General features: G+C 41.6%; 1 protein-coding gene across 1 annotated transcript in view; it reads left to right on the forward strand.

Moving 5' to 3' along the window:
* LOC138619611 (potassium voltage-gated channel subfamily KQT member 4) overlaps window positions 1-23,692 on the forward strand; it is a 46,639-nt gene that overhangs the window by 18,603 nt on the left and 4,344 nt on the right. The window contains exons 2-11 of the mRNA XM_069696238.1: window positions 11,031-11,121; window positions 12,416-12,542; window positions 12,713-12,888; window positions 13,515-13,640; window positions 14,269-14,379; window positions 14,482-14,577; window positions 14,697-14,785; window positions 15,436-15,561; window positions 18,993-19,222; window positions 19,316-19,415. Of these exons, the coding sequence (XP_069552339.1) occupies window positions 11,031-11,121; window positions 12,416-12,542; window positions 12,713-12,888; window positions 13,515-13,640; window positions 14,269-14,379; window positions 14,482-14,577; window positions 14,697-14,785; window positions 15,436-15,561; window positions 18,993-19,222; window positions 19,316-19,415 (1,272 nt within the window). The remainder of the gene's footprint in view (window positions 1-11,030; window positions 11,122-12,415; window positions 12,543-12,712; window positions 12,889-13,514; window positions 13,641-14,268; window positions 14,380-14,481; window positions 14,578-14,696; window positions 14,786-15,435; window positions 15,562-18,992; window positions 19,223-19,315; window positions 19,416-23,692) is intronic.

Here is a 23,692-nt window from a genome sequence, read left to right on the forward strand (position 1 = left end):
TGACTGAGGAAGTCTGTGTCAATAAAGGACAGTAGTCTGTGAGCGCTTGAGATCACTTACCTGCGTGGCCAATATATTGGCAGATATCAGAAATATAGGTATTGGCACAAATACCAGCTGGTAAGGGTCGGGTTATGTACTCGATAAGGCTTCAATATAAAGTATCTGTATTGTTGAAAAATTGAGGTAATGGCACACATTTTCGATGTGTAAATTCAGATGGGCTCATGGATCATTTTCACATAGTGCTTTAAACGTCTTCAAACCTTGGTATTCGTCACGCTAGGCTCAATGTTTACTGCGACCATCGAGATCCGCTGACCACCGGGGTTGCGTGCGATCTCTGCTCACTTTCTCACACCTCTTGGCTCAAACTGCTGGGCCAATCCCATTACCCCGAGTTCAAATGTTACAGTCACCGCTTTTCTTTTTGTTGTTTCTCAATCCTCGAATGCCGCCCCTGACCCTCTGTAATCCATCACTGGAGATCCCCGCTGCCATGGTAACAAGATTAGACCTGTCACGGAGTAATGATGATTGGTCTGAAATTCAGTCATAGCCTCGGTCAAGGAGACGGGTAGTGTTGGGTGCATGTGTTTTTTGGTCGTGGGGGGGTTTACTTCCAATAAACCCCTGAGAAGTCATGTGGTTGTTTCCTGACTTCTGCTGGTACATCTTCTGTGTGAAGTTTTGAAGTCCTCCAGGGCAAAATAGTTTCAAGAGTCACTCTCGACCTGCCTACCATTTGGTACCTTCCCCAACCTCCAGCCCCACCAATCCGAGCTGAGTGAAGGTTGAGCTAGTGCTGGTGAAATGTCAGCGTTATACAAGCACACTGGCGTGTGAAAGGGCTGCACCTACTAAAGGCTTCGAGGGCTCCGTGCTAATTGGGTAGCTCCTGGTAACAATACCACAGCTAAATGTCAGAGCTCTCTCAGCACTTTGTCTCCACCCTGGTCGCATCTCCCAGTACCCTTCACTGACAACAACTCCATAAGCAGCAAAGAGCAGGAATCAGAAAAGAAACAGAGACAATGGAGCTCATTAGTTGGGTTGCAAAGGTGTGTGTGTGTGTGTGTGTGTGTGTGTGTGTGTGTGTGTGTGTGTGTGTGTGTGTGTGTGTGTGTGTGGGTCAGTGCTTACGCCTGATTATAAGCTCATTCAGGTCTTTATGAGGGTGACAATTTTTTCCAGCTTAGTGGGCAACTGATGTCAATATTGTTGATATAAATCACAGTTTCATTTTCCCAGGCCCCCTTTTCCATAATACCATGAATCTTCTGTAATTTATTGGAGCAATTTCACACTGAATTGTCCTGATGTTGTAATAAAAACACGTCCATCTGATTTCCCACCAGGTCAAAGCCCCACCAATCACCAAGGAAATTGTGTGTAATTACTATTAATCCAGGTCCTGTTAGACACACACACACACACACACACACACACACACACACACACACACACACACACACACACACACACACACACACACACACACACACACACACACACACACACACACACACACACACACACACACACACACACACACACACACACACACACACACACACACACACACACAATCTTGTGCAGCCCTCATGAAATCACTCACACATCATGGATTTATCCTCCCTCTGTGGTTATACTTTAATTTCACTCCATTTTCTGCTAAAATATGTGACCACAATGGACATATTTCTAATCTTTAACCATCCGTGCTGCATATTTCCACAGAATCGTGTCACTGAGGCACAATAAGCCACCAATGTCAATTACACCTGACCTTACAATGAATATGCTACATGACTCTATGATATATACATTCATGGCACCTTATGTGTTTAAGCAGTAAAAAAATAAATCCTCATTGAATGAGTTAGCATTAGATTTCATTGAGTCTGCACATATACAAAATCGGGGGATAAGTGCTTGAAATGCTTCTTAATTGGTATTTATAAATCATTTGCGGGCAATGTGATGCTTCTGATGAGGCAGATCTAAAACATTAAGTATACAGACGAGACGTATTAACAGCAACACCTGCATAAACAGGCAGAAGCAACCCTGATAATATTTGAGACTTCAGTTTGTGGTGTCATACTTTTGCTCTAAGTTACATTACAGTATAATGTGCAGGTGTTATTGTGGTGGGCATGAATGGTGTCCTTCTGTCCTGCAAATCACACAGAGATGCACAACTCCTGTCACGTTGACCTCATTCTCTACTTTTTCTCAAAACAAATGAAAGATAATCTCTCCAGTTTGAATGAACAACAACTTCTCTTGCAACATTATCTCAATACATATTACAAGATAACTTGTACTTGTTTGAATGAGATTCTCACACATAAAACAGCAGCCAGGGCCAGAACTGCTACTGCAGACACAAAGGTCATCTCCGTGTTTTATCTGGGGATTTTTAAGTTTTAGCGACTTGTGGTACGGTCTGAAACCAAAGATAAAATCTTTTCAAACTCTTACCCAATATCTTTTAAAATTGCCATGTAATTTAACTGCAGTGTTGCTAGCTGGTCGTTGTTCAAAGTAACTAGGCAAAAACAATGCCTCTCTCATTCTGTGATTTATTAATCCAAGGTTTTTGATTATGATCAGCCTTGACCCTAATAAGTATACAAAAAAGTTAGATTGTCTTTGCTTGATATCGTTTGGCCACGTGGAGGGACAACAAGCCATGAACACAACATTGGCAGATAAAGTGTTCGAAAATGTGTAAACTTCAGAGGAAATATCTTTCTGTTCAGTGATCTGTTACCAGCTTGTTGCTAAATTAGATAATTGGCTGGTGCTGGTCTGATAGAGTACAGTGTGTTTATTAAAGCTTTTTCAAAACAGCTGGAGATGAGGTCAAAGAGTAGCTGCTGGAAAGGAACACATAGTTACATTTTGGTGAAGTATGTCGGAAAGACCATAAAATCACAAGATGATACTGTAAAATCATAAAATGCCTGTCTGAGCTGAGGGTAACTGCATTAGTATTTTCTTTGGATCATCTCTGCAACCACTGGGCCCATTGTTAATATCAATATATGGATTAGTGCAATTTAACTTGTGTTTGCCCAGCACATTTTATATTATTTTCCTTACATTGTTTTGAACTGTTCTGCTTGGTGAATAGATGATGAGGTTTTCAGTGGTGTGTCGACATGACCTCACATTTTAAAACTCCTGAATTAGATCCTGGCTGCTGTGGAAGAGGTCTTATATTAAGTCATGCGACTGGAAAAATGTTTTTCACTATTTTGAGGAAAAACACATTTTTAAGATGAATTAGTTTGCAGAAAATCTTGTTAAGTTGGAGACTTATGGTCTAACTAAGAGTAGGACATTTAACCAGGGCGTTTGACCTCAAGCGTTTTCTTCCATCTAAAATGATAGCATTTGGAAATATGCCTTGGAACTATAAACTGCTGGAAACAATTTGAAAACAAACCATTAAAATATTGGAAATGTCACATGGAATTCAAGGATTTGTTCGCATAATTAAGCATCATGCTCTGTAGGAAACTCACTGAAATGTTTCTCTTTATTGGTTGAACACACTGATAAATGACTGAAATCCAGACACACAGTGAAAAGACTAAAGGAGCTTGACTTCTTAGCACTGAACCCTTATTCCAAATCCTCTTTTTATTTAAATTTCATATCACTTTGTGCAGCGTCAGGTGATTTCTCTGTCAGTGAGACCCAGGATCAAACATCAAGTGAACATAGGAAGCCTTCTGTTTATCTGACAAATGAATAGTCAAAAGCCTGGAATACAGGACTCAATTATAATGTGATGTAACATCAGCTGAGAGAGATTGCAGACACTGTGTTTGTGTGTGTGTGTGTGTGTCTGTTGATGGTCGATACTTTAAAAACATACCGTGTCAGTCTAATGGGGACTCTGTTTGAAATGCATTACCTGTGGACAGGCTATGGAACAATACGGCTGTTTTGTGAGTGTGTGTGATGGTGTGTGACCGTCTGGCTGCGCTGTCGGTTTGCTCTGCGATGGAGAGTGTGGAAGCACTTTTGTGTGTGAAGAGCTTGTGTATGTAAAGCAAATAATTTGTGCGGAAGTGTCCGGCAGCGCCGCTCGGGATGCAAACTGCCAAGGTTGCACAGCGCCGTTTCTCTCATGACCTCTCAAGATGTAAATAATTGATCTCGTCACGTAATACTCCTGAAGGTTGTGAGAGGATGAGGAAAAACAAACACATTCTTTCGTTTTTTGCGACACTCATGTCAGGCTCCCCCACCTCCACCCGCCCTCCTTGGTCCATGCGCCTGTACCAAAGCCTATGAATCGCTCAGTCAGCTTCTTTCCCTGTGAAAAAGCACATTTCATCTCTTATTTGTTGTGTGTTTTTTTTTTTTTCCTGCCTTGAAAAGTTTGCTGTCCCAGAAGAAGAAGGAGGAGGAGGGGGTGACTAACAGGCCTGGAGACTGGCCTACTCTGCGTTGAGCTGCACTTGTGCTCTGCAGCCTACCTGCGCACATTTTGTCTGCAGTTGCTATTTAAGGAGAGTGAAATGCTATTAATATCTTTCTACCGTTTCCAACTTTCTCCCTTCTCTTCCACTGCTCACGACACTATGCCTCATTCTTCTCGCTCTCCCGCTTCTTCACCTTTTTCCTCATTCACACCTACCGTGGACACCGCTCGGATACTTCCTCTCATTATTGCCTGCTTGTTGTCACTTAGCTGCTGCGTGTGTTGTAGTTTCACTTTCGCAGACACAGTAAATGTGAGATGCTATATTTCCAAGGTGACCTTTGACATCAGTCTCTGCTGCTATAAATAAACCACATATTCTAATTGGGCTTTTTTTTGTTGCATTTGTTTAAACAAGTCTATATGTTTACTGATACACATCCTTGAAGAACATGTCACTGCAGGTGTGCAATAATTGGATTGTGTTGTTGTTTGTGTTTGCGCACCAGCAGCATGCGCACAGATTGCGGGTCAATACCCGTGGTCGTTGTCAGAGCTTCAGGGTTACGGGCAGGCGCTAAACACATACACACATCAATGTGCAGTTACACTTACATGCACAGATGTAGGTACAATGACATGACCCCCAGGGCCCTTTCAGTTTATGTTCAGCTTTGGCCCTCATCTGCTTTATTTCCCTGCTTCTCTTTTTCCCCCTTTTTCCCCAGTATGATTGCAGACTGCTCTTTTTTTGAGTTGTCAACCATTCATCTTTACATCTTTCTACCTCACTTCTACCTCTTCCTTCTCTGTCTTCCTCACTGCCCTCTCCTCTCCTCTCCTCTCCTCTCCTCCTCCTCTGCCTCTTTTGTTGTGTGTAACTGATAGTTGCTTTATCATCCTGTTGGTGGTGATTGAATCAGAGCTGCATTTTCTCACTGTCCAGGTCCACTTCACTCTACACGCAACACACACACACACACACACACACACACACACACACACACACACACACACACACACACACACACACACACACACACACACACACACACACACACACACACACACACACACACACACACACACGCAAAGTGTAATGCAGCAATACACAATGTCATATATGTTTATTAGGACTGGTAATACCTTTTTTTTTTTTTTTATCTCACTCCAGTATTCTCCCAGGCCCGTTAACATAATGTGAGATCTCCTTTTTCACTTATGTACGCTGACAGGAAAACAGCAGTAAAAGCACCTTGTCGAGTTTCCGTTAAAAGCAATGTGGTTGTCCAACATTTTTTCTTTGTCTGCCCCACCAGCATTATTCAAATGTAGCCCATATAAACTTTATATATACATGTGCGCTTTCTTTCTTTTTTTCTTTCTTTCGTTCTTTGTATATCTTTGTTTGCTTCTTTCTTTTTTATTTCGTTCTTTGTTTGTTTATTTCTTTTTTCTTTCTTTCTTTCTTTCTTTCTTTCTTTCTTTCTTTCTTTCTTTCTTTCTTTCTTTCTTTCTTTCTTTCTTTCTTTCTTTCTTTCTTTCTTTCTGTTTCTTTTCTTTCTTCCGTTTCTTTCTGTATCTTTTCTTTCTTCCGTTTCTTTCCTTTCTTTCTTTTACTGTGCTTGCACTTTTCTTGATTCTCCACAGTGTCCACGAGACAAATTACACTCTGTTAGACTTTGGAGTAAAGTCAGATATTCTCTGTATATAGCAGTGCATGCATTATTCTTTCTAAAAAGTTCTGGGGCAATTATTAATGCAGACAGCCTTACAGTAAACCTCCCGAGCGGCTCACTTTCATAAGTTACATCATGATGATCTTTTTGATTCACTTCATGACACGTGGTACGTCTATACATGCTCATTATTGATGACTCAGGCTTTCACTTCACTTTGTCCTCCTGTAACCCTGATGTGGGTCTTGTATCAAGGCTTGTGATTGCAGTTAAGAAACGATCCTGTGCTGAATATATGCAGCAAAAGCAATGTAATCTTTAACTTTAAACACATATTCAGTGATTTAAAAAAAAAATTATTGTATTGCCTATTAGAGCAATGTTTATTCTGATATTTACTTTCTCTCCTCTCTAAATCTGAAAGGATAAACTCTTTCAAATATCTTTCTTAAACTCGATCACTTGGTGATATTTCGTCAAGGCAGATTTTCTTTCATTGTCCCGTGAGACCAACCCTGCTGATTTGGTGGATTTCAACTGATGCATTGCTCTTAATTGACATTTCCTGAAAGGGAGGGAGGATGTTGGGTGGTGGTGGAGAAAATGTGCCCTCAGCAGAAATGTGACTCTTTCTCCACGTGCATGGCCTAAATGTCTCCTTATCTATTTTGTTTAATTATGTATTTAAATTTGAATGTATCTGTTTATATTTATTTATTCGTTGGGAAAAAAATGAAGCAGATCAATTTTGGGTGTGGAAAAAGGACAGAAATCTATATTTATTTTGTTATTTCATTTGTCAACTTTAAAAAATACAAAAATGTCTAGTGATATTCTGTATTTTTGTAGCTCTTAACAAATCCCATAAAAATCCCCAAATAAGAACTGATTGACATAACATCCAGATAGTAGTACAATATATTTGTTACTTATTTTTAAAGATATCTGTCTTCAGTAAGGGCTCATGGCTGCATAAACTCATAGTGTGAGGCATTAACTCATTACTGTGTTTTGAAGTCACTGTATGGAAGGGATGGTTTTATATTCAGGTAAATGCAGAGTTGTTTTCGTAACTTGTTTCTGCGGTAATTTTGTGTCTGCATCCTGTAAAAGCCGAGCTGTCGATCCAGCTATCTGCACTTTAACTCGTTTCCTGTCATAAAGCACAAGTCAATGTAAGAAACCACCTCAGATGCTCCCCCAACTAATCTCCTCTTCATGGAAATACACACAACACTTTGAGTTAATTGAGGGGAATAAGGCAGACGGTTTAGTCAGCACATTACTCAGCCGAAATACATTGTTTGCAGAGAGTCATCTGAGAGTATGTTTCAAACTAATTCTTTGGTGGCTGAAGCACAAACTCTCCTCTGTGTATGCTTCACTGGGCTGAGAAATACACAGTGGTAATTGGTGATGGTTTTTTTTACTCACGCTCGGTGTCTGATGTCTTTTTTAACTGTCTAAAATTGACTTTGTCTTCCTATTTCTCACCCATTTGGAAACTGTGACCAGGCAGGCAGGCCAAACAAAAAGATATTGGTTACTGACTCCCCTCACATTTGATGATGTTTTTTTTTTTTTTACATCTAGAAAAGAGACGACAGAATTTACACTTTTCAGATTGACCATATGAATCGCTACTGGTAAATTCTAATTAGATTTGTATTTACATTAAATTCTGCTTTGATATATTGGTGAGAAAAATACTAAAAACCTGAAAGCAGAACTAACAGGCCTCCAACCTTAAGAAAACCACCAGTTAAAAGAAATAGTCACAACGGTCAATAGTTTCCTCCAACCTCACTTTAATTGGCTAAGCGGACAGGGCCATCTACTCATCGCAGATTAGAAACACCTGAAGAGAACTGGGAACTTGCTTGTGTAGCTCAAGTGCCACCTGCCAACTGAGTGATTTCACACAGTGCTGTTTGGATCTCAGAAAGTTATGTCCAAAAACACAGCTGCAATTACCGCTCATCACCACAGGGGCCACCAAAGAGAACAGAACGAAGATCTTCCAGATGTTTACTTTAAGCAACACTAAAACATGGATGCTGTTACAATCTCTGATAGCATTCTACTTCTTTTCATGCAGGCTCAGTGGCAACTTATGTTTTTTTTTTGTTATTGTGTACTGTAGTCAGTTGATTATAGAAGTAGATGGTAGCTCACTTCTAATTGTGACAGTAAATCTACACAAGATCGGTTTCTCACCCATTTGAATGATGCTATTCATAGGGTCATATTTGTCTGTAACACAAACATATGAATATATTTATTTAATAAAATGACATTTAAATTGTTTCTAATGAGCTGAGCTTCTCCATAATCTTCCCACGTTCCCCCTAATAACTGGAGAAGTATCCTGTGGTACAGGATCCTTGTTCTACAAAGTGTAACAGTCTTCTCTCAAAAGTCATTGGTTCCTCCAGCCAAGAGGTCACAGGATCATTTCTAATGTAAGGCTGTTGCAAAACCAATATATTCTCAGCTGATCAGATGATGACGGTGTAAGTCTGAGAGGAACTGCAGCTTTATGGAGTTTCTTCCTCTGCTGAATGTTTACTGATGAAAGCATTATGATTTTTAAGTTTCTCTCTTTTTTTTTTTTTTTTTCTTGTTTAGTTTCTATTCTTATATTACCACATTGCCAGGGAAATGTGTCTGTATTTGTTGTTATCACGTCCATGTATGTAGGGCAATCACAATGATAATTGGATTATTTTAAAAATATTTTTAATTTATTTTTTAAAAGGGCTAGTTATCTTAATTCATAATCTCAGTACAGCAGCTGTCCACTTTACTCTTTGTCTGACTTGCACTCATTTTTTTAAAGCAGCTTTTCTAGTGTGAGCATTTAAAATGCATTTCATTTCACACTCATTATCTTGATTCGAGACTTGTTGATGGTGTTACTAATCAAAGAGAAAGGGCACCATTGTCTGAGGCCATGAGAACTGGTTTTGTGTCCAGCAAATGTTCTCTAACATTTCATTCTGACATCCAGACCAGTTTGACCAGCAGCTGCCACCTGACTAATCCCGCCTCACTGCTCTGGATTCACATGGCACAGAGGCCAGGCAGTGATTGTGTGTTTGTGTTCAACACTGTTTATCTCTCTCAGCTCTTGTTTTATTTTTACCTTGCTTACCATGTTTTCACATAATCGCTTCCTGCTCTCAGAAACACTGTTATTGTGCTGTGGTTCTTGCCACTGAGCTGCAGAGTAGGTGTGTCACACGTGAGGAGTTTTGTGGGTGAAGGTGTGATTGTTAAGATTATCTGCCCATTGCAAACTATATTTTCAGAGAAAGCAGAGTTTTCCCAAGTTTTCCTGCTTCTACCTAAATGTACCAAGATGCATCACTTGTTAGCTTCTGATGCCCAACACCCAAATCCTTTGGTTTTATTTCTCAAGTCTTTCCCCTGGTAGCAGGCACTCAACATAAAACAATAAGCAACCAGATGACATTATTCGCAGAGAGCAAAAGACAGGAAAAAAGGTGGTTATTCAACCTTAAGCTACCAGTACTGATCATGTACTGTAATGTTAGCAGCCATGATAAATACAAACTACCCAACGTGGTAGGTGAAAATAATACTCACTCAACGGTCGTCTACCTTCTCAGTTAGCTGTATTGGAAAATGGCACTATGAACTATAATACTTTGTGATTACAGTTTTGTCAATTTAAAATAATGTTGGGAAGTGCTTTTTTTGTTCTTCATCAGTAGCCTTCTTTTGAACTCTTCATGAAACTGTTTGAGCTGCAACTTCCCACATCTCCAGTGACACTGAAAAAAATGAAGTGTTTACATGAGCACGAGAGCACCTTAAACATTTGAAACAATTGATCAGAATTTATGTTGTATTTTATTTTGGAGTAGTTCTCCAGCTGAAGTGGCCACTACTTCAGTGGGACAGTAATTCATGTCTCAGCCGAGCTGCAGGTCCCCATTCCTTCTTTGAGAGGCACGGTACAATCACAGTAATTTTACAGGACACTTTTCTTTCCACTTTTTATTTGAACATCTTACTGCAAGATTAAGACTGGCAACAATATTGTACTATAACATATTATACTATATAATATTCTACTGTACTGTAATATACTGTTTTATACGGTACTATTTTATATTCTATACTATTGTATACTATGCCATGCTATATTATACTGTACTATATACTCTATTGTACTATATTCTACTGTACTATACTATATTATACAATACTACATTTTAGTAAACATTGCTCAAAAATACAGTATTAATAGAGCATAGAGTAACTATTCTCTGCAGGATTTATTGCTCTTGTGTTTATGGCAGCAGGATGCTATTTTAAAATATATTATGGTACCTGTGTTCGTGGTATTGAATGAACATTTCACCAAGTGAAACATGGTGATTTTCACAATGAAGGTACATCATAGTGAGGAATAAGCTATATTACACCTCCATACTTTTTTAAATACTTTCACTGAGTCTTACAATTTGTGTACTTAAACAACTAAGTATGGTTCCATTATTCTGAATCTGCTGCCTCTGACTGAGTATAACCAGGCAGGCGGTGTTTGTACTGCATTATGTTACGGATCAACAATTCTTTTCCGGCCCCTTTGCAATTTAGTTTTTCTCTGTTGGTTAATCACTCGGAGAGTGAACAAAGCATATTATAATGAGTTTTATTTAGTCTATTTTTTTTCTGAAGAGATTTATGCAAACGTGAGAATGTTCTTATGTTGAATGTGTATATTTTGAAATGTTAATGACGTGTGTGTGTGTGTGTGTGTGTGTGTGTGTGTGTGTGTGTGTGTGTGTGTGTGTGTGTGTGTGTGTGTGTGTGTGTGTGTGTGTGTGTGTGTGTGTGTGTGTGTGTGTGTGTGTGTGTGTGTGTGCGTGTTTCAGATTTCTGCTGGTGTTCAGCTGCTTGGTGTTGTCTGTGTTCTCCACCATCCCCGAACACCAGAAGTCTGCCAACCAAGGCCTCTTCATCCTGGTAAGACCCCTTCCCTCACTCTCTTTGGCACACACACACACACACACACACACACACACACACACACACACACACACACACACACACACACACACACACACACACACACACACACACACACACACACACACACACACACACACACACACACACACACACACACACACACACATATATCCGCACACGTATGACAACTTCCGTACACATTTTCAAACACCGTCCTTGTATACATGCCATCTCACTAACTGCAGATTATCCGTATGTGCTTGCGTGTTGTTGTTTTGTTTGGCGGTGGAGGCACAGACAGCCATGTAAGCAGGTGGGAGCATTCAGGTGTTGTTGACTGCGCAGTAAATCATAGACATGAAGCACTAATCCTAATAGCTATCCCTTAATCTCCCCTCTTCCTCTGTGCCTTAGCTGCTTCAGTAAAAGGTAATGGACACTCGTTTTCTCCTTCTTAACCTGATGTGTCCTCTCTCAACCCCTCTCTCTTCCCACCTTGCTCGTCTTTACGTGTTATTTAATGGCGGTACTGCTGACATTCACATTCCCTCAGTTCACTCTTTGGATCAATCACCTGGCCATTAGCAGGCAATCAGCCATTAGTGGACTTTACTTAAATGAACATTTACTCTAATGACCGATTGGTTCGGTCAGCCTTAAACTGCCAGAAACCTGGAAGTAACACAGACACAGAGAGAATAGATTGTGACTTGTGGTGTAACTTTATAATGTTACATCTCTTAATACAATCTTTTATCAAATAAAATGTAAATCGGTTTAGAAGCTGAACATCCAGCCTTTGTTTCACCACCAAGGTCAATTAAAATGATGCTGTCAAGTACAGAAACATGCAGCGCACTGCAAGTACCAGGATGATGCACTCAAAACGCCCCAAACACGTTAATTAAAGCTGTAGATATTTTGGCGGGTGATGTGTTCACATGCTGAGGTCATTTCCAGTCAGTGCAGAACAGCAGTGTGCGGATTGAAACAGCACTACCCTGTCAAAATGACTGCTCTACACAAGCGAGAGTCCGAACATGGAAGAGCACTATTTGTTTGGGTACTACGGGAAGTACGTCATTTGTAACACAGCAACTGGTTTCTTGAAGTCATTACCAAGTTGCAAATACATAAGATGTCCATAACCACCTGTATGATGCTTTCAGTAAAATAGAAAACTTGGATGTTCTGTTCCACCTTTACATCTGGTCAAACACTGTGTTTACTTGACTTGTGCATGTTGCTGACCCCTCTCTCTCTCCCACTGTGTCTGTGTGAATTGCAGGAGTTTGTCATGATTGTGGTGTTTGGGATGGAGTACTTCATCAGGATCTGGGCGGCTGGCTGTTGCTGCAGATACCGGGGATGGCAGGGACGGCTGAGATTTGCCAGGAAGCCCTTCTGTGTCATAGGTTAGTCTGCGTGTTTGTGTGAGCGGAGCACAAACCCACCTCAAAGTGCTGTGTGTGTTTGTTCTTGTGAAAAAGTGTGAAATCTCATTACCGTGACTTTTCCTCTCCTCCTATCTTTTTTTTTTTTTTTTTTTTTATCTCTCTCTTTGGTCTGAACTTCTTTTCTGTAGACTTCATAGTGTTTGTGGCATCACTGGCAGTGATCGCTGCAGGGACGCAGGGCAACATCTTCGCTACGTCAGCCCTGCGCAGCATGCGCTTCTTGCAGATTTTGCGTATGGTTCGTATGGACCGACGAGGAGGCACCTGGAAACTACTGGGCTCAGTGGTTTACGCTCACAGCAAGGTGGGAATGACACATAAATACTGCACTCACCTTACACATGTTCTGCTATGAAAGCACACTTTATCTGATTTATATTTGAAGTCATGAATTAAGTTGGGCCTTGGAAATTCTAAGTATGCAAAAACGTGGTAGCCACACGCAGCATTATGGATTATTATAGGAGCAGAGAGGAGCTTGAGGGCTGCAATTAAAAGGCTGACAATGGTGATGGTGATGGTTCCTAATGGGATAAATAACTTCATAACTGCCAGTGTTAAGAAATATGTGGTGAGCTAATGGATGACCACCAGGTACTTGATTACATTCCCTGCCCTCAAACATCAAGCTCACCTTTAGTTCTCATCTTTGCCAATTAGTAGTTTGTTTTTGTGCTGACTTAAACACCTGATACCCACCGGTCGGCTGCAGAAAGCATGCAGACAGCTGTGAGGATGATGAATTGATGGATCTGCTGTCCAAGCAGACCTGTGCTGCCAAATCAAAGTAGAAGCCAAATGTGATTGTGATAAGAATTTAGCCAATCATGATGATAGTGATACGGTAATGACAGCAGGGATTATGATAATGAAGATGCTGCTGTTGCTGCTGTTGACAGGTGTGATTGAAACCCACTCTCTGTCTCACAGGAGCTGATTACAGCCTGGTACATAGGTTTTCTGGTCCTGATCTTTGCCTCCTTCCTGGTCTACCTGGCAGAGAAAGACGTTAACAAAGACTTCCACACCTATGCGGACTCCCTCTGGTGGGGAACTGTGAGTACTGCACAATGTTTCCACATACAAGCCCTCTGTAGATGTGGAAATAATCAATTTTGCTGATCTGATCTTAACATCAATATCTTATTAACAAAAAGTGTCTGACACAAACAAAAGGTCTAGGAAATACCATAGAAGCTCTGGGATAGAAGGTAGATCAAACATACGTTATTGTTTCTGACAAGTGCATTTGCATTTCAAAAAGAGATTTAAACTTTTGAATTGAGAAGGCTAAACTGTGCATATTTTTGTCTTTACTGGTTATGCCTTGCAGATTTTTTTAATTGCAGAAATGTTATCCAGGAGTTTGAACTTGTTTTCTTATCAGCCATAACACCCGCAGCAGGATTTAAAAGAAACAGACACCCTATGGACACTACAAACAAAATTTGATGAAATGTTCCTGTAGATTCAAAATTACACAAATTCCAGGTGTAAGTGTGTTGTAGTTTCATACCAGATGTTTTGTATCTGGCAGTGTGCTATATATGAGTAACTTCAGCTAATGTGCTCAGTTTTCAGATATAGAAATAATCCTTAACACATAGTTTGCTGTCTTTAAAAGTGAAGACCTGTATAGTTTGCATTTTGTGTGAGTAAGATTGGTATTTTTTCTTTTACCCAGATAACTTTGACCACTATTGGCTATGGTGACAAGACCCCTCGTACGTGGCAAGGACGGCTCCTCGCTGCCGGCTTCGCTCTCCTGGGAGTTTCCTTCTTCGCCCTGCCTGCTGTGAGTCTCCTATATTTACTCGCACTCTCATTCTGGACTCCTCCAGCCTCGCCCAAAATCACGAGTTGCACGCCTGGCTTTGATTTGACCTTTGACCCTCAGGGAATTTTGGGGTCAGGCTTTGCCCTGAAGGTTCAGGAGCAGCACAGGCAGAAGCACTTTGAGAAGCGGAGGATGCCTGCGGCAAACCTGATACAGGTAAAGGCCTCATTGAGCGTCATGCAGGCTAATTTGATATGCATTTTAATACTTTCACACTCGTAGGATGTTAACTTACTCTTTGCTCGTTTGTCTTGCGTGTTTGTGTTTTTCTTCAGGCCGCATGGCGTCTCTACTCCACAGACGCCAAACACTCCTATCTAACGGCTACATGGTACTTCTACGACAGCATGTTGCCTTCGTTCAGGTAGGTGCTCTCATTATTGCCTCATGTTCAGCACTGGATGGATTCAACCATCAGAAATCCACCTCGGTTATTTCTCTTGGAATGTTGTAATCAATGCAGACAGAGGTTTGAGAGGCAAAAACTGAAATGTGAAAACTCAATTGTGGTAACTTTTTTTTTAGCCACTGCTCATACATTTATAACATTGTGAAAAAACAGCACACATCCCACCTGATGCCTTTGGACTGTGAACGACCCTATTTCACTTAAAGTGGGGGGTCATAGTGGAAGAAATAGTGTTGATTTTAATTTTTACTTAATTATTTTAAATTTCGGACACCACTAAGTTACATTTTTATTAATTTTGTTCTACAAAGTGGTTTCTTTGCATTCATGTATTAATTTGACTAATTTTTATTTGCTTAAAAGGAGGGAAACATGAGAAGGCATTCATCTGTTTTCCATTAACATCAAGTCAAACTTTCACTTCCTAAATTTGGATGTACAAATGCCCTGTAGATCTCATTTCTCTCACGTATCCCTCTTCTTTTGAGTATTTGGACCATTGATTTGGCCTTTTTGTTGGTTTTTCATCATTTGTTGTTTTGTGTTCATTTGTCATGTTTTTTGTTTGTTTTTGTTTTTGTTTATTTTGTGCACGTGGGTGTCAGAGAACTGACGCTTCTGTTCAGTCACCTCCAGCGACAGCGTAACACCAAGAAGGTTCTCCACAACTCCTACCAAACGCTGCTGTCTGGGCTGCGGCCCTACAGCTCCCCCTACCTGTCAGGGGACAGGTACGCACCCCGCCACCTCTTTACAGCCTCACAGTACATCCAGGCAGGTGGCCAAAAAAACCAACTATCCACAGTCACAATGACACCCAAACACAATCCAAACAGTAACAGCAGGGACTTACAGAACAGCACATTCAACAGGTGTACACTCAGAAAAACCTGGCTGCCTCCAGAGCTCTCTGCATGACTGTGTTGTTTATCTAACTTCACTAATGTGTTCTGAGCCCACTGTGTTGCAGGCCCTCCTGCTTCTCTGCATCTTTGTCTGCTTAACTCATACTCTTGCCATCCCCACAGCCTCCTGTTGTCACTCACCAGTTTCCTCTTCCTGTCTTCCTCTTCCTCTCCCTTTATTTCCATTGTATCTTTTCCATGCCATCCATCCTCCACCCCCCATCTGTTCTCAGGAAGGCAGAAGTTCCATGCAGGTTTGTTCTTCAAGTCATGAGCTGTGCTTGTTGATTAACGGGTATCTGTAGGCAGAATAGATTTGCGCCGCTAGATTCATTAGCTCAAACTCAAAGCAAGGTAACAAAGGGTTGTTGATCTAATTGGTAAATATTGGACTTATGCATGCATGAGACAACAGAGGGAGATTAAGGTATTTGAATAATACAAGTTTTACTGGTAGACTTGACTTGTTTTTTTGAGCTGCTGTCACATCATGATGTTTAATGGGCTGTCTTGATGAATATACTCGGGTGAAACGTTACCTACTACCTTGGCATGATCCCTCCCCACCTACTGATCAAACCCTCACTACTCACTGAGTGTGTCTCCATAATCCAAGGTAGCCTCTCACAATAACATCTTACAGTTTTAGGGAAGATAACAAGAGCAGGACAAGAAAGGGCTACTTGGACTATTGAGATGTCACACTACACCCCTCCACCTCACCCCCTCTCCCTGCTTTTTTTCTTCCTTTGCCACATTTTATCATCATGGGTTCACCGTGTACCCAGGTTGTGTCCCAGAACTTCTTGTCCTCCTTCACCCCCCCACTTCTTCCACTCCTCTCTTCCCCTCACCCTCTCCCCCTCTGCCTTGTGTGTCTCCCCAGTCAGCTCCTTTCTAAAAAGCGGGGTCTCTTCCGGATTCATGCTGGCCGTAAGCAGAGGTATCCACGGCAACAAGCCTGTGCACGGGGCACGCTAAAACGTCACCGACCAATAACACCACTCCTACTCCTCCTTTAACGACACATCCCACTCACCTTGCCTGAAACACTCAAATATTTGTGGGCTGGTGCAGTGGTTCACTAAATGTTTTGTTACTGTTAACGCATCAAACCAATCACAGTTTCTAAGTTTCAGAAAGAACAATTACTTTAATTGGGATGGCATGTAGAAGCAGATCCCAAAATATTTGTTATATTTCTAACAGTGGACTGCAGCGACTAATTCAAACTACACTCCAGTCCACAAATGCTTGCGTGAATCCTTTACTGTGAAGACATGTTGTGCTCGGTTTTACTCTTTTGTAAGTTCTGGAGAAACTAGGGCTGATTTTGGTTGCTTTGGCTTGACGGTCATGTTTTGAGACAACCCGACATCACGCCAAAGCATGAAATACACCCATCGTTCCTCAAGAGGGTAAAGTGTCAGTGTCTCGTTTCGGTGTGAAATGCAAGGTTTCTTAGGTTTAGGCACCAAAAAACGTGCGGTTAGATTTAGGAAAAGATCCTTGAATGGGTTAAAAGGGATCCAGTCGCAGTTTGGTTCGGGTTAGACATCTAAAACTACTTGGTTCTGTTTGGGAAAAGATCCTTGTTTGGGTTAAAATAAGTAATATTACTTAAGTATGTCATGTAAGGTACTTAACGTACATTATGTAAATCAAATATGTAAGCAATATTTGTAAGTAATTTACTTAAGTTACTGAAAAGAAATTCATGTTGACACCGGTCTCCCAGGTGAAAATCCTTTGTTTATTTTATCACTCTTTGCAGTTCATCACATGACCTCCTTAACGGATTGGTCATATGTTTGTGTACAAAACAAAACACTGACATGATATCCTCTAGTGATTTTATGGGTGTATTACACGCTTCACGTGATACTGATCTGGTTGAAATCATGACAGAAGACCTGGGGGATTTATGACTGAGTTAAATACATGTATTTCTCTTTTCATCAAATATCCCAGGTCAAATCAAATATTCTCTCAAAATCAAGCAAACACTTTGTGAGAAATGTCATGCTCTCGGCTTTCTTCCCGTTTTGAATTCATTTATTTGATTCATTTATTGTTTCCTCTTATGGATAAGCTTGAAATGATTAAGCATGCATTTCCTACTTCATATTGGCCATATAAACCTCAGTACCAAATAAATATGTTTGTGCTCTGTTCTATACGATTAAAAGTGCTGAAGTACTTCTGTTTGCATGCAATATTCTTTCCACGTTTTGGAAAGATCCACTGAAGCAGTTGTGGTCCTGGATGCATCCACACCATTTACTTCCCAACAGCATGTAAAGGTCTTTCCCTCTATCTCCCCCATTTCCTCCGGTCTACCTGAAGCATTTCAGATTGCTTGTATGAAATGCTGTTACCACTTACATTCCTTAACTATTTAAATTTAAATTTAAATGGCTGGTTACTGTGTAACTCACGCACGACAAAGAGTATATCATCGTAAAAATTGCTCTGTGGTGCATGACGTTTGCGTCGCCTTTATGGATCCGTGACAGTGTGTAACATATGAGTGGCTGTCGAGTGGGAGTGGTCTGAAAGAGCATGCTATAACGGCAGCCGTCAATCTTCTGCAGAGAACGACCGCCAAATAGCTTTTTCTGCTGCAAATAGATTACCTCACATATTGGCCTGACCTGGGTTGTGGTGAGTGGTATAGAGTACTTAATGAGACGCCTTTTGTACAGCTGCACTTTGAAGCCAATATTTTGATGCTTACACACTCTGTTGAAGGGATTAAGGAAGCTTTACTGATGGTAGGTGGAGCATTTTCCGCCATCCCAGCACTACTGCAAGTCTTGAATCAGGTTTCGGTCTAATTTTGCTGATTCAGGTGCTACGATAGGCAGATTAAATAAGCAAATCCTCAGGGCCGAATCAGTTTTTAGCAATATGGTGTGGTATATTTGGTCAAACTGCTTCTGCGATAAGTCTGATAAGTCAGCTAGTCTGTTCTTCATTGAGACAAAATGTAAATGTCTGTGTCCCTGTTTTGTCTGTTTGTTTATGTGCTTAAGGCTATAAAAATCAGAGCCTATTTTTTCTGTTTCTTCACTAACTAACTCCTTTCTAACAAGCTCAGGCTTCCCTCCTGCTGCTTTCCTAAGCTCCCAGGATAACATGGTGTAGTTCTCCATTAAGGCATGGACATTGTGATCAATGAGAAAACTCAGGGCCTGTCATTATCCAAAAGGAATATTTTGCCCACGTGTGTTTAATTATTTCAACTTCATTTCTAGCAGTAAAATGGGCTTCCGGGATCGGATCCGGATGAACAATTCCCGTTCATCCCAAACCATTCGGAACAAGGCTTCACCACTGCCCCCGGGCTCGGGCGTCCGCTGCTCTCCCAGCCAGGAGAACTTCCCAGAAGCCACCAGCCCCGGAAAAGTCCAAAAAAGCTGGAGCTTTAATGACCGCACACGCTTCCGCACCTCCCTTCGCCTCAAACCACGTCCACCTGCTGATGGTAATCGGCACACTTTTTTTTTTAATTGAGCACTTACAAAAATTATCATTGCGTGATAAAATCTCTGACTGTCATCCCTCTGCTTGGGCCCAGTGGAGGGATTCGGGGAGGACACTGTGGAAGACAAACCATATTGTGATGTGGCCATGGAGGAGGTGATCCCAGCAGTGAAGACACTCATACGGGCTGTCAGGTAAGTCTTGCCATCAACAGTACATCACTTATACTTACAGACTGACTGACTGAATTTTAATGAAAACATCTCAAATGATACTGAGAATAATTTCAACAAACACTGAAACAAAATTGAACAATAAAAATAACACCAGATTGACTGTATTCTTTCAGTATAGTAAACTGTTGTTTTTTTATACTCCTATATTCAATTCAATTCAATTTTGTTGATGTAGCGCCAAATCACAACGCAAGTTATTTCAGGGCACTTAACATGGTAAAGTTCTTACTACAGAACTTTACAACATTTTAAAAAGGACCCCTAGAATACTCCCCTTTAACAGGAAGAAAAACCTCCACCAGTGGGAAGGAACTTCAAGGAACATGTTGGACCTTCTGTTCCTCTGGTCATAAGGCCTCTTTGTTCAGATGAACAACTTAAATGTGTTTTCACAACAGGGCCACTTCTTCTGGTACACAGCCTACGTTATTAGGTGAACATGCTGCTCCTCCATTTAGGCGCTGGCATGTACAGATTCAGCTGACGGAGTAGAAATGTCCACTTAGAAGAGGTAACTGAGCTCTCCTGCCGGCAGGGTTAGTTCCCCTGTGTGACCTTGTTGCTCAGCTCGTGCAGGCCGGTCATGTGTGAGGTGGCGTGATATGCCACACACACACACACACACACACACACACACACACACACACACACACACACACACACACACACACACACACACACACACACACGCACGCAGGTACAAACACCATCCAGATCGAAGATCAAAGTACATTGCGGCTGTACAGAGACAAACGATATTGTAGAGTTTCGACAAGGACAACTGTAATAACAATTGATTAAGAGCTTTGCTGATATTGGTGTTGATTCCTGTCCTTGTGTCATCCTGTTACTGAAGCACTTTAAGTTTCGATGTAATGTTACAGCAGTGTGTCGCTGGAGGATGTACTTCACACAACATGTGCCTTATATGTGTGTGGCCACACCAAGTGCACTCATAATCAGAAAATCAGAAAAACTACAATTGCTAGCAAGCATCTGTTATTGGGGCCGTGCCGGTCTCCAGGGAGGTTTGATAAGAGCGGATTATAATGATTCTGATTCTGGTCCCTGATGTTGGCACTGTTCCCTCACAGCATTTCTCATGGTAGCGTGATGCTGTCTGTGTGGTTCCAAATGCACTCTGTGATGCTCCTGAAAGAAGTATGTGCATAAAAAAAAAAAAAAAAAGAACTGTGTACGGTGCAACATTAGGGATTCTGAAATTTGAGTGGCACGTCCAAAAATGATCTGGAGTCACAGAAGAAGCAATATTTAAATTAGAAAAATGTTTTGGTTTTTTGGGTTTTTTTTTTTTTGTAGCACTTTGATTTCTTTTAGATACTTTACAGCAGAGATGCAGACATGATAGACAGGTACAAACAGGCAGGAAGTTTGAGCTCACCTGCTTAAAGACGAGGTCAACAGGATACCTCACATACAGTATATATATGTATTTTTTTTTTTCAATTTGTGTATCCTTGATTATTCAGTTGACTTGTCTAAAAATGTTGTTGTGAATGCTTTTACTGAAGGTCTCTTCTTGATAGACACACAGCCGATGGATGTTTAACCCTCCAGGGATGCGGCATGATATATGATTGTTTGATAGTGTAATACCACTGATAGGCCATTATATGATCTCTCCCCAGGTTTTCACTTGACTCAGCAGATAACTCTGACCTCAGCAGCTCTGTGCTGCATTCAATAGTAGAGAGGGAGTTCCTTATAGATAGCGCAGGTGTGAAAACAGCAGGTGCTTCACTGTGTTAACACACCAGTTCGCATGCAGCATCTCCGCAAGGCTCATGATGGATGTCAGTGAAACACAGAATTTTGCAGCGGGCCTTAGTGCTGAGACTTCACTTTACATGCACGTGCTTTATCAGTGTCCACCTGAATAAACGTGCGAGGATGGATTAGAAGAGGGAGAAGAAGAGGAAGAGAAGGAGGAAACAAGGCCTGCTATCTTTTTGTGTTCTCTCTGCTGTAAAACTCATAAATCCAATACTGCACCAAACACCAAATTTCTGCCCATTTGCAATCTCTGATGATGCGCCCACTTTATTAAAGACGTTGTTGGGAGATGCTTATCATTTATAATCATTTAAGTCATTATCATCAGTTTTTGTAGCGTGTCAGCTGCAATGTTTTTAGACGCATATAATGTTTATGCACTATATTTATCTATTGGCACAACTGCAGACACATATCGTAGTTTTTGGATTTGATTTTGTTGGCTCTGCAGGTAGATAGTCATATCTGGCAGAGCGTCAGACCTGCTCCTGCTGTGTCTCCCCCTACTTGGCCCACCTAGGATTCGTGTCAGCATAAGTCATTTATAGTTTCCAGATAAAAGCCTTGCCATTGGAGACTATCAGAGATCCACCTTTGCTGAATTGCAAAAAATATTTGCATCGGCTGTGCAAGCATTTCGGAGCACAGCGGACACTTCCTGCAATCGTCGCTGTGTTTTTATATCTCAACTTCCGTGCACTGGGAAGGTACGATATCTTTCAGTGAGGTGTGCCAACTGTTTTGTGCCACTGCCAGCGACCGGGGGTAGAGAAGGGACCCCTCTCAAAGCTGACAATGTATTTTAAAAGCCGTTTCAATAACCGGGAAGGAGAGTCAGCGTTTTGAAGAAACCCTTGGAGGATCTGAATCTAAAGTCTTCCCCTCCCCTCCACTTTCAACCTTTTCTTTTACCCACACCTGAGACCCACCTTGGCAAAAAAAAAATGAAAAATAAAAATCTGCATCTACCTGCAAAATATGAAAAGGCCGCCTGCAAAATACCCCGAACGCAGAAGTCATCAAGAAAAAGAGTGCTGCGCGAGGGGGAGGAGTGCGCTGACGGCTGCTCCGGCACTAGCTGGAGACCACCACTCCTCCTCTTCCTCCTCCTCTCGCTCCTCTTCTCCTTTGCTTGCACCTTCTCCTCATCTTTGTTGCAGCACCGGTCACTAACACAGCGCTGCGTGCTGTATGTGGCCGCTGTAAATGCAAGTGCTGCAGACCTCAACAAAGGTTACAGTGGTTATTTCAGAAAGTGACCCCTCTCACAAGTTCAGATTTCACCGCTCGTCCGTCACCCACGTGTGAGGTGGTGTTGGCGTCTGTGTACATCTAAATGAGAGTGTGTGTAGGTGTACTCATGTATGCATTCGTGGCTGTGTATATTTATGCATGTGTGTGTGTGTGGTTGTGTGAGAATCTCTTCTCAAAACAGCTGAGCGTTTCTGATCTTCGGCTTATTACAGTGGACTTAGTCATCTGGGTGTGAGAGATAGGATTTCCTTCTTCCTCGCCTTCCTTCCCTCCTCCTCTCACGTCTCTCCTGGCATGCGTTGCAGGACAATCTATCACTGGGTGAGATGACAGCATGAGTGTGTACATATTGTGTCTTGCTTACATTCGGTGTTTCTGGTCCTTTTGTGGAAGCCAGCATCTCTGTGCCAACTATCTGGTGACTGATGAGAGGGGAATTGAATGACCCAGCCTCAACAGAGAGCCTGGCGCACACACACACACACACACACACACACACACACACACACACACACACACACACACACACACACACACACACACACACACACACACACACACACACACACACACACATCCTTAAACTTTCCTCCGCTCCCTTCCCATTATCTCCCGCACAGCCTCCAGCATGATGTCCGAGTCTGGCAGAGGATGTTGTCAGTAATGTGTGCGCAGGGTGCAGTAGTGCTGGGTCAACATTCCTCAGTGTGACTCCCCCACACTGGGATGTCGGTGGTGACGATGAGCAGTGTGCACTGGGAGCAGCTGTGGTCCACCAGTGGCTCCAAAAGGGCTGTCACACTGACAAGAGCAGAAACGGGATACAGTCGTGTGTATGTGTGTGTGTGTGTGTGTGTGTGTGTGTGTGTGTGTGTGTGTGTGTGTGTGTGTGTGTGTGTGTGTGTGTGTGTGTGTGTGTGTGTGTTACTCATTCCTGTCTGTGGAAATGTACTAATTGCTGAAACAGCACATACTGATAAGAAAATGTCTCTGCATCATGAATTAGTAGGTGTGAGACTGCTTTCTTTATGGGGCTGTTTTTGAATGATAGGGTCACGCTGACTTTAATTAATGTTGTTCTTCTCTGGGTGGGCCGCATCATGTAATAGTCTCCTGGCCCTGCATTTTTCCAAAGGTTTACTGTACTGTGCAGACGTGCAGCTCTTTAAAGGAGCGCAGAGAAGCGA

This window comes from Brachyistius frenatus, unplaced genomic scaffold, assembly GCF_029030835.1.
Source record: "Brachyistius frenatus isolate BFR_SWC_R1_liver_20210118 unplaced genomic scaffold, ASM2903083v1 Contig_2, whole genome shotgun sequence".
NCBI lineage: Eukaryota > Metazoa > Chordata > Actinopteri > Embiotocidae > Brachyistius > Brachyistius frenatus.